This window comes from Monodelphis domestica, chromosome 1 (assembly GCF_027887165.1).
Source record: "Monodelphis domestica isolate mMonDom1 chromosome 1, mMonDom1.pri, whole genome shotgun sequence".
Classification (NCBI taxonomy): domain Eukaryota; kingdom Metazoa; phylum Chordata; class Mammalia; order Didelphimorphia; family Didelphidae; genus Monodelphis; species Monodelphis domestica.
In genome coordinates, this window is record NC_077227.1 from 698,068,313 (window position 1) to 698,081,582 (window position 13,270).

General features: G+C 40.0%; 2 protein-coding genes across 10 annotated transcripts in view; one reads left to right on the top strand and one right to left on the bottom strand.

Annotated features, from left to right (window-relative positions):
• The window catches only part of ATP2C2 (ATPase secretory pathway Ca2+ transporting 2), a 117,274-nt gene extending 116,595 nt beyond the window's left edge, over nt 1–679 (top strand). The window contains exon 27 of the mRNA XM_007477242.3: nt 201–679. Within this exon, the coding sequence (XP_007477304.2) occupies nt 201–319 (119 nt within the window). The 3' untranslated portion in view covers nt 320–679. The remainder of the gene's footprint in view (nt 1–200) is intronic.
• Nucleotides 1–13,270, bottom strand: part of MEAK7 (MTOR associated protein, eak-7 homolog) — a 54,263-nt gene that overhangs the window by 13,313 nt on the left and 27,680 nt on the right. For 4 of the 9 annotated variants that reach the window (XR_459503.3, XR_008914900.1, XR_008914903.1 and 1 more), the window contains exons 6-10: nt 13,150–13,209; nt 11,439–11,843; nt 9,906–10,024; nt 6,038–6,214; nt 3,689–3,815 (exon numbers count right to left, since the gene is read on the bottom strand). Coding sequence is in view for 2 of the 9 variants with exons in the window: in XM_007477239.3 (XP_007477301.1) it covers nt 3,690–3,815; nt 6,038–6,214; nt 9,906–10,024; nt 11,439–11,843; nt 13,150–13,209 (887 nt within the window). In the remaining 7 variants the exon portion in view is untranslated. Of the gene's footprint in view, nt 1–3,233; nt 3,325–3,657; nt 3,816–6,037; nt 6,215–9,905; nt 10,025–11,438; nt 11,844–13,149; nt 13,210–13,270 lie in introns of all 9 variants that reach the window. The other 5 variants (XR_001626167.2, XR_008914899.1, XM_016427789.2 and 2 more) reach the window with 2 other exon arrangements.

The following is a 13,270-nucleotide window of genomic DNA, read 5'->3' on the forward strand; positions in this document are numbered from 1 at the left end:
AGGAAGGGACAAGGGTTGAAATCAAGTTGTTCAGCTAAGGAATGAGAAATGTTCCCCTGGTTGTTTTTCATGAAGAAGTCTGAGGGTGGGGAAGAGATGAATTGTCACCGAATTTTAATACTAGTTATTAGTGAAAAGTTTTTTGCAATTGTCTCCAAAATGTGTAATTCATGAATTTTTCTTTTCTTACTTCTTGGCAGACTTGTTGTTTTTAATGGGCCTGGCCTCATCTGTGTTCATTCTATCAGAGCTCATCAAACTTTGGGAAAAATACTGCTGCAGAACTGAGATAGTCAAGACTCACCAGGAAGTAATATAATGGATTCCAATCAATGTAACATTTTTATAAATAGTGTATATTTTTGCTGAAACTGTGACCTCCTATTTTTTTCAGAGATGCACACACAAAATCATTTTTAGATAACAATATCACATATGCTGATGACCCCATTCAGCTACCAGGCCTGATTCTTCTTTGAAAAATCTACCATTATCAACATCATTTTCCCTTGGATAGTTCCAAACAACATCAGGAAAAGGCTCTGTTTTCACAATGTGTTATTCTTTACATGTAAGGGCTATCATTCTGGGCACGAGTGCTGTGCCTAACAGAGAAATCTCACACTATTTATTAAAGTACAGTGGCTTTTATTAATAAAATATATTAAACAGAACAAAAGCATCTTTCTAATGAATAATTCCAATTTTTAAACTGGTTTCGGGAGGTCAAAATATATTCCTTTAGATCTGATATGTATTAGTAGATTCATTAGAGAGTAAAAAGTAGCAGAAAGAATTCTAGACTCCAAGTCCACACACCAATATCCTTTATTGTTTCCACTTACTAGCTGTGTAATCTTGGAAAAGTCATTGAACTTCTCCAACTTTGCTCTGCTTGCTTCATAAAGAGGTTGTGAAGATGAACTGGGCTCAAGGATGTATGTGAAGCTGGAGCTAGGTGGTGCTATGGAGAGAGTGCTGACCCTGGAGTCAGAAGTACCTGAATTAAAATGGGGCTTCAGATACTTAATAGTTGTGTGATCCCCAAGCAGTATGACTCTGGGCAAGTCACTTAACCTCATTTGCCTAGCCCTTACTGCTCTTCTGCCTTGGAACAAAAACTTATATCAGTTTTAAGAGAGAAGGTAAGGGTTTTTTAAAATCATTTATACAAAATACAGGAGTTAAAAGACTACATAATAGTTCAAGATACTCTGCATGCTAATAAGAACCTAGTTTATAGCAGAAATAATTCCGTTTCACTTGCACCTCTGACTCCCTTATTGCTTTCAGAGAACACCTCATTATACTGAAAGATATAATTTTATTCCCAAGACTGGTGATTGGTTTCTAAGGCTTTCTGCCTGGAGAGAAACAGATTATATATTGTCAACGCAAATCAAAATACAATCCTGAAATAATTCACTGCTACTTGGTGGAATGGGTCTGGAGTAAGGAGATCATACAAAAACCTAAGAGCTCCTAAATCCCCACATTTTCTATGTGTTTAACCACAATGGCTTAGGTCATCATGGAACTTGAAGTCTACCCACAACTTCTGAAAACAGCTCCATAAATCCTTTTCTTAATTCAATTGTATTTTCATCTCCAAATTCTCTCTCTCACCCAGTTTCCCCCATGGAGAAAACAAGAACAAAACCCATCACGAACATGTAGTTAAGCAACACAAATTCTAGCACTAGCCACGTCCCAGAAGAAATCGTCCCTGTTGAGGCCAGTGCCGGAGGGGGATGGTCGCGGTGTTTCACCAAGAGTCTTTACATTGGCAGCTGGTCACTGATCTGAGTCTCCACGTCTTTCCAATTGGCCACTTTCTAAAAGATCACTTCACAATGTTTCTGTTTCTCTGGCCGCTGTTCTGGTTCTGCCCACGTTACTCTGCATTAGTTCATACAAGTCTTCCCAGATATCTTTGGAACCATCCCTTGCATCATCCCTTACAAGGCAATCGTATCCCATCACGTTCATATTCTATAATTTGCTCAGGGTGTAAACCAGTTTTCCTACAGCCTCTCTAGCATATCATTTCCCTTCCCCCATCAACTTTGTCGCTCTGATGGCTAAGAGGTAAAAACTGTATAGACGTCCTAATTTGTATTTCTCTCATTTCTTCCTCAGAAAACTGCCTATTTATTTCCTTTGACCCTCGTATATTTTTAATTAGGACAGGTGAAAGGCAGACAGCACCTCTGTACACAATCGTGTCTAGGGTCTGCAAGGTACACTTCAGCCCAACTCCTAGGAAGTTCTACTGGTGCTTTTAGTAATTAAATGATTCATCTGGAATAGAAAATAGGATAATTTCACGTTTTGTGAGTCACAGGACAGAGGCACCAGACTGCGCTACAGCTGTCTCCATGACCACTTTATTACAATGCAGTATTTCTCCCCTGACTGGCTCTGCCCTTCGCTAGGCTTTGGTTTTTCCATTTGGAAAATGAGGAAACATTCCATATCAAGAGGGTTAAAATATGCCCAATAGGCTATTGAGTATGTGGAAACAAACATAGATTTTCTACATAGTTTTTTTCTATACATAGAATTTTCTATAATTTTTTATAATTTCTGTCTCTGAAAAGTAGCCGAGGCTGAAGGAGCTTCTAGAACGTTTGGGGGTAACCAACATCAACTATCTTGACCTTATCCCTGAGTAAAGAAACAAGAAACACAAACTGTGCGTGCTACACTCCTCCAAAGTCGGAAAGCTTGCACTGCCGGCAAATAGGCTGCTGAGATACCAAAAGCTCAGCCTCTGTGCATTTATTTTAGACACTTCAACAGAGCCCACTCCTGAGAGCACTTTCCCTGAGTGGCTGAATAGTTAAGATCTCCAGGAGACCTTCTGAAATGTCACAGGCTATCAGGCGGAGCCACAAAGGGTATCATTTTACTCGTCCAGTCCGACCTTGGGCCATTCTAGAAGCGAGATGTGGCATCAGTGGCACGTCCTTCATCACATGGTGAATAACTCATGACATCACTCATTACATCAGCCACACAGTACTTTGGACATACAAGGCAACCCAGAAACCTCTGTGCTGTAAGGGCCCCCACGAGAGGGACCGAAGGCAGGATGGCCAAGAAGATTCCCCACTCCGACGAGTGTACCGTCCTGAAGGCATCTCTGCGGACGTGAAGGGCCTGCCCATTCTGGAGGGCCGGAGCGCCCTGCTCCTGGGAGATCCTCCCCAAACCCGGACCTCCCTTCCTACCTGGGTCTGGACTTTGCTTGTGTCTCCCCTGGATCTGATCTCCTGATCTGGTTTTCAGAGTGGAAGGGTCCCTGGTCCTCTCCCTCACAGCCTAGAACCCAGAAATAGTAGGCATTCATCCCCACCTGGCACTATTAAAATAGACCTAGTAATGATTTTTCTCAAAAAAAAAAAAAAAAAAGGCAGCTAGGCGGCTCAAAGAATCGAGAGCCAGGCCTAGAAATGGGAGGTCCTGTGTTCAAATCTGGCCTCAGATACTTGCTAGATGCGAGGCCCTGGGCAAGGGCCCCCTCGTTCAGCCCTCACCGCTCTTCTGCCTTGGAATGGATGTTGAGTATCGATTCTAAGCCAGAAGATGAGGATTTAAAAATCAAACAAAACAAAACAAAAGATAAACGTTGAAGACAGAGGAGGAGGAGCAGACCTGGTCCCTCATGGGTAGCTGAGAATCGCACCTTAATCGGATTCATCTTCTAAATTTGAGCTTCTTCTTCGTACATCAGAGTAATGTCTTTTCCCAATCATTTCTAACAGGGTGTGCACTTCCTTTTCAGAATCCAGAACACTCCTCTTTTTGGTTAACTAAGGAAAAAAGCAGAGGAAGAAAAAGGTTTACACCATCAACATAAGAGTGCATGTGATTAACAGCCTAGAAGAGGCAAAAACCAATGTAAACTAATTCTTGACCTTGTTAAAATATGCTTAAATGTAGTATTTCCATAAAGAAAAAAGTTGGACTAGATATTGCTTTCCCTTTTTATTCTAATAATATTTTAATAACCCTTTAATATCTGTTACCCTTAGAATCAATATCAATGAAAATCAGATTAAGGAAAGAAGGGGCCTAAATAAACCCAAAGGTCCAAGCTTTTGGAGTAGGATCTCAACATCTGACAAAAACTGTTGGGGAAACTGGAAAGTGGTTTGGTAGGAATTAGGCATAGACCAAGAGACAGTCAAAATGAATAATTTATTTAGACATACAAGGTGATATCATAAATAAAGGGCCCACAGAAAAATGTATGTCAGTTTATGAATAATAGGAAACTTTATGACAAAATCAGAGTTGAAGATTACAGAAAATAAAACAGATCATTTCAATTACACAAAAAGCTTTTGCACAAATAGAACTATGCAGTCAATATTGGAAAGAAAACAGGAAAATGGAAAAAAAAAATTTCAGAAAAAAGATCTCTAATGAAGACCTAATTTCTCAAATATAGAGAGACCTGAGCCAACTTTATAAAAATACAAGCCACTGCCCAGGTGATAATAAGAAAAGGATATTAACAGGTAGTTTTCAGAAGAAGAAATCAAAGCCATCAATAGCCACATTTTAAAAAATGCTCTAAATCACTATTGATTAAAAAAATGCAAATCAAACCAAGTCTGAGGTACCATCTCACATCTATCAGATTTTCTTAACATGATAGAAAAGGAATATGACAAAAGCTGAAAGGGAAACATTGGGACACTAGTGCACTGTTGATGGAATAGTGAACTAGTCCAACCAGTCTGGAGAATAATTTGGAACTATGCCCAAAGGGCTAGAAAACTGTGCATACTCTTTAACCTAGCAATACCACTTCTAGATCTATATCCCAAAAAGTACCAAAAAAAAAAAGGAAAAGGACATGTTTGTATAAAAATGTTTTTAGCAGCTCTTTTTGTAGTGGCAAAGAATGGAAATTGAGGGGCTGCCTATCAATTGGGGAATGACTGAACAAGTTGTAGTCTGTGATTGTGACAATGCTATTGTGCTATAAGAAATGAGGGGAAAGAGGGTTTTAGAAAAACCTGGGAAGACTTACATGAACTCATGCAAAGTGAAGTGAGCAGAATCAGCACAACACTGAACAGAATAATAGCAAGGATGATCAACTGTGAAAGTCTTAGCTACTTTGAGCAAGACTATGATCCAAGACAATTCCAAATTATTCATGATGTCAATTCCGTGATGAAAAATGCTATCTGCCTCCAGAGAGAAGTTACAAACTTTGAATTCAGACTGAGGCATACCTTTTGTAACTTTATTTTTACTGTTTTATTTGGTTTGTGTTTTCTTTTGCCACATGGCTAATGTGGAAATGCTTTGCATGACTTTACATGTATAACTGAGATCAAACTGCTTGCTTAAGGAAGGAAGATGGGCAGGAGGAAGAGAGAGAATCTAAAACTCAAAATTTCCAAAAATGTTTGTTAATAACAATTTTTCCATGTAATTAGAAAATATGTAATGAAATTCTATATTTATATAGAAAAGCTAATGATGGCTAGGGGAGAGAAAGAAGTAAATTTACAGAGCCTAAATAAAAGGTATCTTCCTGAAAGTCAACACATTAGCCTTAGAGTCAGGAAGACCTTCACTCTGATTCTGCCACCTTCTAGCTGTAGGACCACTTAATCAACCTCCACCCACAAACAAATGGTGTTATAATTTGCCAGTTTATAATAGCATGAAGTGAGCAGAGGCCACAAAAAGGCTGAAAAGCAGTTGAAAAGGCAGTAAGGCCTAACAGAAAAGTTGAAGAGCCATTGTTCAGAACCTGGCTCCATTGCCTGTGTGCTTTGGGTCATGTTATTTACTGCTCTAGGTCAGCATTTCTTCATTTGTCAAATGATCCCCAAGATCATTCCTACCTCTAAAGCCTAGAATCCAACCATCTATATTATGATACTTAAAGTGATTTATCCCTGGTTTAAGAAAACATATTGGGGGGAAGAAGAGAAGACCAGTGACATAGAGCAGTGACTATATGCTCAAGACAACAGCTACACATTTTTAGAGTGTTTTGATTACTTACCCTGGTAGGCACGAAACTCCCAAGCGCCCATACCTCTAAGGCTTCCAAATGAAAGTATTCATTGGCTGATAGCTGAGGACTATTGTAAGTAGAACATCTTGGATTTGCTTTGCTGTGTCCTTTCCCAAAATCAGAATCAATCCAAAGCCCAAAATGTTCAAACTGACCTCCCATGCCCTACAAAGGAAACAGAATAGCAAGGAAATCCATAAAAAAGAGTCTAGCCCAGAAAGGCACATTACTTAGTTTTAAAATACAAAACAACATAATCCTAGTTCATTTTTTTAAAAGAGAAATAACTATTTAGATCTTTTAAAAATAAACATAAACTACTGAATCTCTACTAAAGGCTTCCTGCAATGTTTCCTCCTGGCATGGAGATAACTGAGTAAAGATTCCAAGAATGAGCTTGGTAGTGGACTAACTATGTAACTAAAATGTCCATCAACAACTTGTTGGCCACAGGGGAGGAATTTCAAGCCCAACAACTCATAAGGACCATCTACTGAGACACAAAGGCACTGCAATCCATGCTAGAAAGGGAATATCCAAAAAAGACAAAATCACAGATATAATAACCCTAAGAAAGACCAGGAACAGAGAGCATCAAAGATAATTATCAAAGTTATCAACCATTTAAGTGCCAACAATGTGTTGGCTCCATCCAACACTGTGATGACTCCATGGCATATCAGATTCCTGGACTGGCCTCTTCATGCCCGCTTAGGGACAGAGATTCCCCTCCCCTGGCTTGCTGGCTGAAGTAAGGGACAGAAAACCAAATGCAATAGCCTCAGCTGGCAAGGAGGCAGTTGAAGGAGAGAAGCAGAGGAGAGGGCCAACTGGTCGAAGCCACCACTTCAGCCACCACACCTCCATCTCAGGCCTCTGCTGGCAGGAAGTTTTGGCCCCAGGGCATATTCAGCTCTGCAGATCAGCTCAATTGGCCCAATCCAATATAGCAGCTGTGCAGAGAAGCCTTTAGAGGACAGAAAAGCTTGAATTCACAGAGCCAGCAAACAAACACAGGAGCAATTAAACAGCCCACAAGGAGGTGGGGAAAGAGGAAATATGCGTAAACAGGAGAAGAAGAAAAAAGAAACTACAACTGAAAACTGCTATTCAGAAAAACAACCAAGAACAGATGGAACAGAAGCAGACCAAAGAACATTAAGCAAAACCTCAGAAACTCCAGCAAACTGGATTCAGGCTCTAGAAAAACTCAAAAAAGATTAAAAAAAAAACAAATTAACACAGGCTGAAGAAAACTAGGAAAAGAACTTAAAAAAGCAAAATAGGTCATCTGGAAACAGAGGCACATGAACTAAAACAAGAAAATCAGAATTGACCAGCTAGAAAATGAGGCAAAAAAAAAAGAAAAGACAAAGAGAATGAGTTACAAAGAAAAATAGTTCAAAAAGAAAAGGAGGATCAAAAAGTTATTGACAAAATTTTATCTTTAAAAATTAGAACTGAACAACTTAAATCTAATGATTTCACAAGGCATCAAGATTTTATAAAACAAAATCAAAAGAATGAAAAAAACAGAACAAAACCCGAAACACCTCATCAAAAAAACTACAGATATGGAAAATAGATCCAAGAGACACAATTTAAGAGTTATTGGGCTACTTGAAGGCCGTGACCAGAAAAAAAGACTTGGCATCATACTACAAGAAATTATCCAAGAGAACTGGCCTGATATCCTTGAACAAGAGCATGGATATTGAAAATATCCACAGATCACCTCCTGCATTAAGTCCTCAATTGACAATTTCCAGGAACTCTATAGCCAAGTTCAAGAGCTCCCAGACCAAGGAGAAAATATTATAAGCAGCTAGAAAGAAACTGATATCAAGGAGCCCCAGTCAAGATCACACAGGACCTGGCTGCCTCCACACTGAAGGACCATAAGACTTAGAAATATAATATTCTGGAAGGCAAGGGAACTTGATCTACAACCAAGAATCAACTATTCAGCAAAACTGACTATATGTATGTATAAGTATGGTCATTTAATAAAATAAAAAACTTCCAAACATTCTTGAAGGAAAGACAAGACTTGAACGGAAAATTTGAGGCCCAAACACAAAATTCAAGAGAAGTGTGAAAAGGTAAACAAAAAAGAGGAAAATTGTAATAGCTTCAATAAGGTTAAAGGGCATATATTCCTATAAGGAATGATGATATATGTTACTCTAAAAAATTGTTATCATTCTCATAGTAGTTAAAATAGGGCAAAATATGTCACATAAAGTGGGGGAACTGGAACACTCCTCACTTCCTATCTCCATTTTCAAACTCATTTTCTACCACCATCATTCAGGAAATTGTCCTTTGAGGATCACTCAATCTGTATCTCCCACCCAATGAAAATTCTGATAGCTATTGTCTACTGACCTCCAAGATTCCCTTTCTTTCCTCAATAAGTTCAGACCTAGGGATGTAGACTCTAAATTAACACTCTAGTGCAAATGTCAAGCCTATAAGTCTTTAGCAAAGTTGCAAGAAATAAAATAAGTCCACACAAATCATCAGTATTTCTATATATTAACAACAAAGCCAGTAGGAAGAGGTGGAAAGAGAAATTCCATTTAAAATAAATTACTATAAATAGTATAAAATACTTGAAGTCTACCTTCCAGGACACACACAAGAACCATAAGAACACAATTACAAAACATTCTTTATATAAATAGAGAATAAACAGAGCATGGAAAAAATTGTCTGTCAAATCTATGGAGAGGGAAAGAGAGTTCAAGACCAAATAAGAGATAAAAATTCACAAGAGGCAAAATGGATAATGTTGATTAGGTAAAATTAAAAAGCTTCTGTATTAACAAAACCAATGCAGATAAAATTAGCAACAGCAAACTGGAGGGAAAAAAATCTTTGCAATAAGTCTCTGTGATAAAGGTCTCATTTTTAAAATTCATAGGAAAACAAAACAAATTTATGTGAGGCCCAAGAAGATGAACAGGCAGGTATTGGCTTACAGGACAGAAAAAGAAAATGACAAAGGTTGGAGAGGACGTGGAAAAGTGGGTACACAATTACACTGGTGGTAGAATGGTAAGCTAGTCTAACCATTCTGGAAAGCCTAAAAAACCATTAACTTGTGCAAACTCTTTGACCAAGTGGTACTGTTACTAGGTCTATATCCCAGAGATCAAAGAAAAAGGAAAAGGACCCACGTATACAAAAATATTTATGCCAACTCTTTTTGTGGTGACAAAGAATTGGAAATGGAGGGGATGTTCATCAATTGGGAAATGGATAAACTAAGTTATAGTTATAAATATGATGGAATACTAGTACACTATAAGAAATTAGAATGGGGATGGTTTCAAAGAAACCTAGGAAGACTTGTGGGAACTGACTGAAAGTGAAGTGTACAAAACTCAAAGAAGAATTTACATTATAACACCAATTTTGTATAATAAGAGTGTCAACTGTGAAAGGCTTAGTGAGTGACTCAACACAATGACCCAAGATAATTCCAAAGGGTAATTATCAGGGCAGCTAGTTTGAGCAGTAGATAGAGCAATGGGCTAGGAATCAGAAACTCATTTTCATGAGTTCAAATCTGGCTGACTCTGGGCAAGTCACTTAATCCTGGTGGCCTCCATTTCCTCATCTGTAAAAAGAGATGGAAAAGGAAATGGCAACTCACAACAGGCCTATGATGGGGGGGTCCTCCCAGGCTGGCAGGACCTGCCAAAACTTAGATGGCACCAGCACCACCTTTAGGAACCTAAGGACACCTCCGAGCATCAGGGAAATGTGAGGACCAAATTTCAATGAGGGTAGGCTGTTGACTCTCATTAGACAGGTGAAAACTTTCATCAATAAATTCTTTCTTACTTACCAATCCATTTGGTATAGTATGTTGTCCATTATTTAAATACATATAGTGATCATTGTATCCACTGTATTTATACACTGCAATGTTGGGAGAAATGGTATAGAGGAAGCATCTAGAGTCCCCTAAAAATAGCCAAAAATTAAATCATTATTTGCATCATTGATGATTAAGGGCATTTAAGAAAAAGAGTCTAGCCAAAACATATGTTTCAGAAAATAAGAGGCAACCCTAGTCATGATTTATAACAGATGAAGCATTAAGGTTTTTTCATTTTTTGTTTTTTTTTAAAGTAGTTCTCTCTCCTGGAGGAGACAGGGAACGATTAGGTGGGTTCTGAAGTCAGTATCTGCAGGACATACTCAGTTACTGCCTTGGACTGTGGGCTTCTGATAAGAGTCATTTTCCTCTGAAATATGAATCGATATAAGTATTTAAATTGTTTTCTATCCTTCATGTGAGGTTTACTTTTAATAGGAAAGCTGAAGTCTAGAAAGTGTGCATGAAGAAAGAGCAGTTCCTGTTAATGCTAAGCACTTAACTCACAAGAAGCTTTATGAGCAGCAAGTATTCTAACGATATCATTTGCGCTTTCTGCATCAGGCATCTAAGGCTCCGAGAGGCGCTGAGGAGTCAAGCTAGTGTCACTCTCTGAAGCCAGGGCTCTTTTCACCACCCCAACTGCCCTTCTCTGGGCAGTCCAAACTCCTCATGTTACACACAAGGAAACAGCGAGGGTCTCCATGTCCTGGATCACAGAATATGGGCCGGGGGCTCTGGGCTGTGGCTGCAGGTCCAGAGCAGAACAGCCCCGACGGCTGAGATGAGCCCGATGCCAAGGGTGTGAGTGAACATGAGATAACACGCTACTGCCCAACCTGGGGGTTCTCACATCACACAAAGCTACATTTCCAGGGAAGAGCACGCACACGCTTGGCAACCTCGATAGTCCTTGGGACGTCTAGGCTGCCCTGCTGGCACCTTCAATAGAAGGTTGCCCTCTGCTGGACTTCTTTCTAGGAACGTAAGCGCAGACCAGCTGGGCCTCCACTTGTCTTCTACCACCCCAAGGCTGGATGGTGGAGAGTTCTGAATAAGATGAGCGAGATGACCGATAAGATACAGCCTACTGCAAGCCCACAGCATATGAGCGAGTGTTGGTGGGCCCGAGTACAAGCATCCCTGAAAACTAACGGATGGAAATTCTTCTCCTCATTCCAGTAGAGGGCGAGACCCTCACATGGAGAGCATCCTCGCTGCCCTGCCCTGCCTCCTGCATGCCAAGGGTTGCTATGAAGTTCACAGGCTTTACAGCTAGAAGAACTCTATAGGCTGACTAGCCTGGTCCTTCCCCTACAGAAGGCATCTCTTGTCTTTAAGGGCAGTAAGAACTATACAAAGAGGAGGCATTATTATTCTCTCAAAGTGTTAGGAAAAATCATCAGAAGACTCAAAGAGGACGGCCTTCCTGCTGTGGCTGTCTAAAATGTCCAATTTCAGGGTTCGTGACTACAAAAAAATTGCTAGATATAGATTTACCTTGAAATTGGCTCTTCAGCTCCAATGAATGAGAGGAAAAGCCACCAAATATAAAGCCATCAGAGTCCTTTATCACTAATAAACAGGGACCTTTGTCTATAATACTCGTACAAAATTGTGTAAAGCTGAGGCCGTGAATGTGAGAAGAATAGACCAGTCTCCATGACTGCTGCAAATTTAAAGGCAGGTGAGAGTTGATGTAAATAATGGCAGGAATGTTAAGGAGGCTCTTTAATTCTTTGGCATCTTTACACTCTGGGATGAAATTGGAAAACTCTCCTTGAGAATTCAAAACAAGAAATCCTCGCCTGACGATCATATTTAAAAAGGTGTTGATCTGGGGCACTTTAAACAGCCATTCCTCAATACAACTGCCATCAATGCAATCCAAATATCGCTCTTGGCCTGGGAAGAGGGAAGCATATAGGAAAGACATTAAGTTACCCAATTTTCTGACCAAATTCTTCAGACATCTAAACTGCTTTTCTTCTCTGTTTCCAAGCCCATTCTAGCCATGATGGTGATGCTCATAATTTCACTGTAGCCCGTGCCCTTACTTCTCAATCTGGGTCATAGCCTCCAAAGGCTGCTTTGTGTGAGGCCTTCAAACAAAGAAGAAAACAGCCTCAGAAGTGCCCTCTGAAGAGCCATGGGCTGTTAGAGCAGACTAGCGGCTGGAAGATCCAGTCATTCCGTCTACAGAGGAAGAAAGGACCAGCAAGAAAGCAGCTCATCCAAACGAATGTAATTGAGAAAGATGGAAGCCCAGACCCACGTTTCCACCGTCCTCCTTCCTTAAGTCATCAAAGAGCCAGATGGACGGATAAAAAAAGGCCCGGACAAGCTCCCTCGTCTTGACTGGTCAACTAAAAATCACTGGCATCTGGAAAGCGTGTTTAGTCCACTGGTCTATCATTTTGCAAAGAACCTCTAAGACCTGCGGCCCATCACAGACTTTTTATTCTTACAAGCTAGCGTTCTGATAGGCATGCCTATGTTGTTCCTAATGGTAGGAAGCCTGAGGCTTATGGATCATTGAAGCGCAGAGCTCTGAGGCACAGTGGGCTATGTTGACTGGGGCCCCACACTGGATCTGGAGCCAATAAATCTGGTGAGCAGGCTGCCTATAGAAAGGCAAACATGCTTAAATTAGAAAAATGGAGCAGGTGAAGGAGCTGAGGGCATTAGGGCAGTAAATGGTAAATTGTAGAAATTGAGTGAACCACAAGGGCTCAATTTCCTTTCGACTCAGTTATGAGTCTAGTCCAAATCTTGTCTTGGGCATCTATGGCTAAAAACCCTTTGACTCTCTCTTTGGGCCTCAGTTTACTCCTCTAAAAATGAAGGGCTAAGCCTAGATCAGAAATGTTTAACCTGCAGTCTGCGAACTTGCTTTTAAAAATATTTTGCTTAGTATATTTCAATATAATTGGTTTCCTTTTTAATCCTCCTAAGAAGGGGTCCATCGCTTCCGCAATCAGACTGGTAAAGGGGTTTGATATGAAAATGGCCAAGACCCCTTAGCCTAGATCCTCCGGCCCTCTTCTACTTCGCTAAAGCTCAGTCACTCTATTTTTCTGAGGCCTCCTTGAAGTGAGCCAGCACAACCACAATCCGGTCATGGACAAATGGGATTAGTAAGTGCTATGTGGTTCAAAATGTGAGATAAACAATCCCTACAATTCTACGTATACAAAAGAAAAGTGCTTACTTCGTTTTCCTTCACCGTCAAAATCCCAATCACTCTTCTCTTCTCCAGAGTGCTTTTCTTCTAGAAAAAAAACATCCCCCCCAAACAAACATAAACGAGGGACTTTAGTTGCATCAAATTT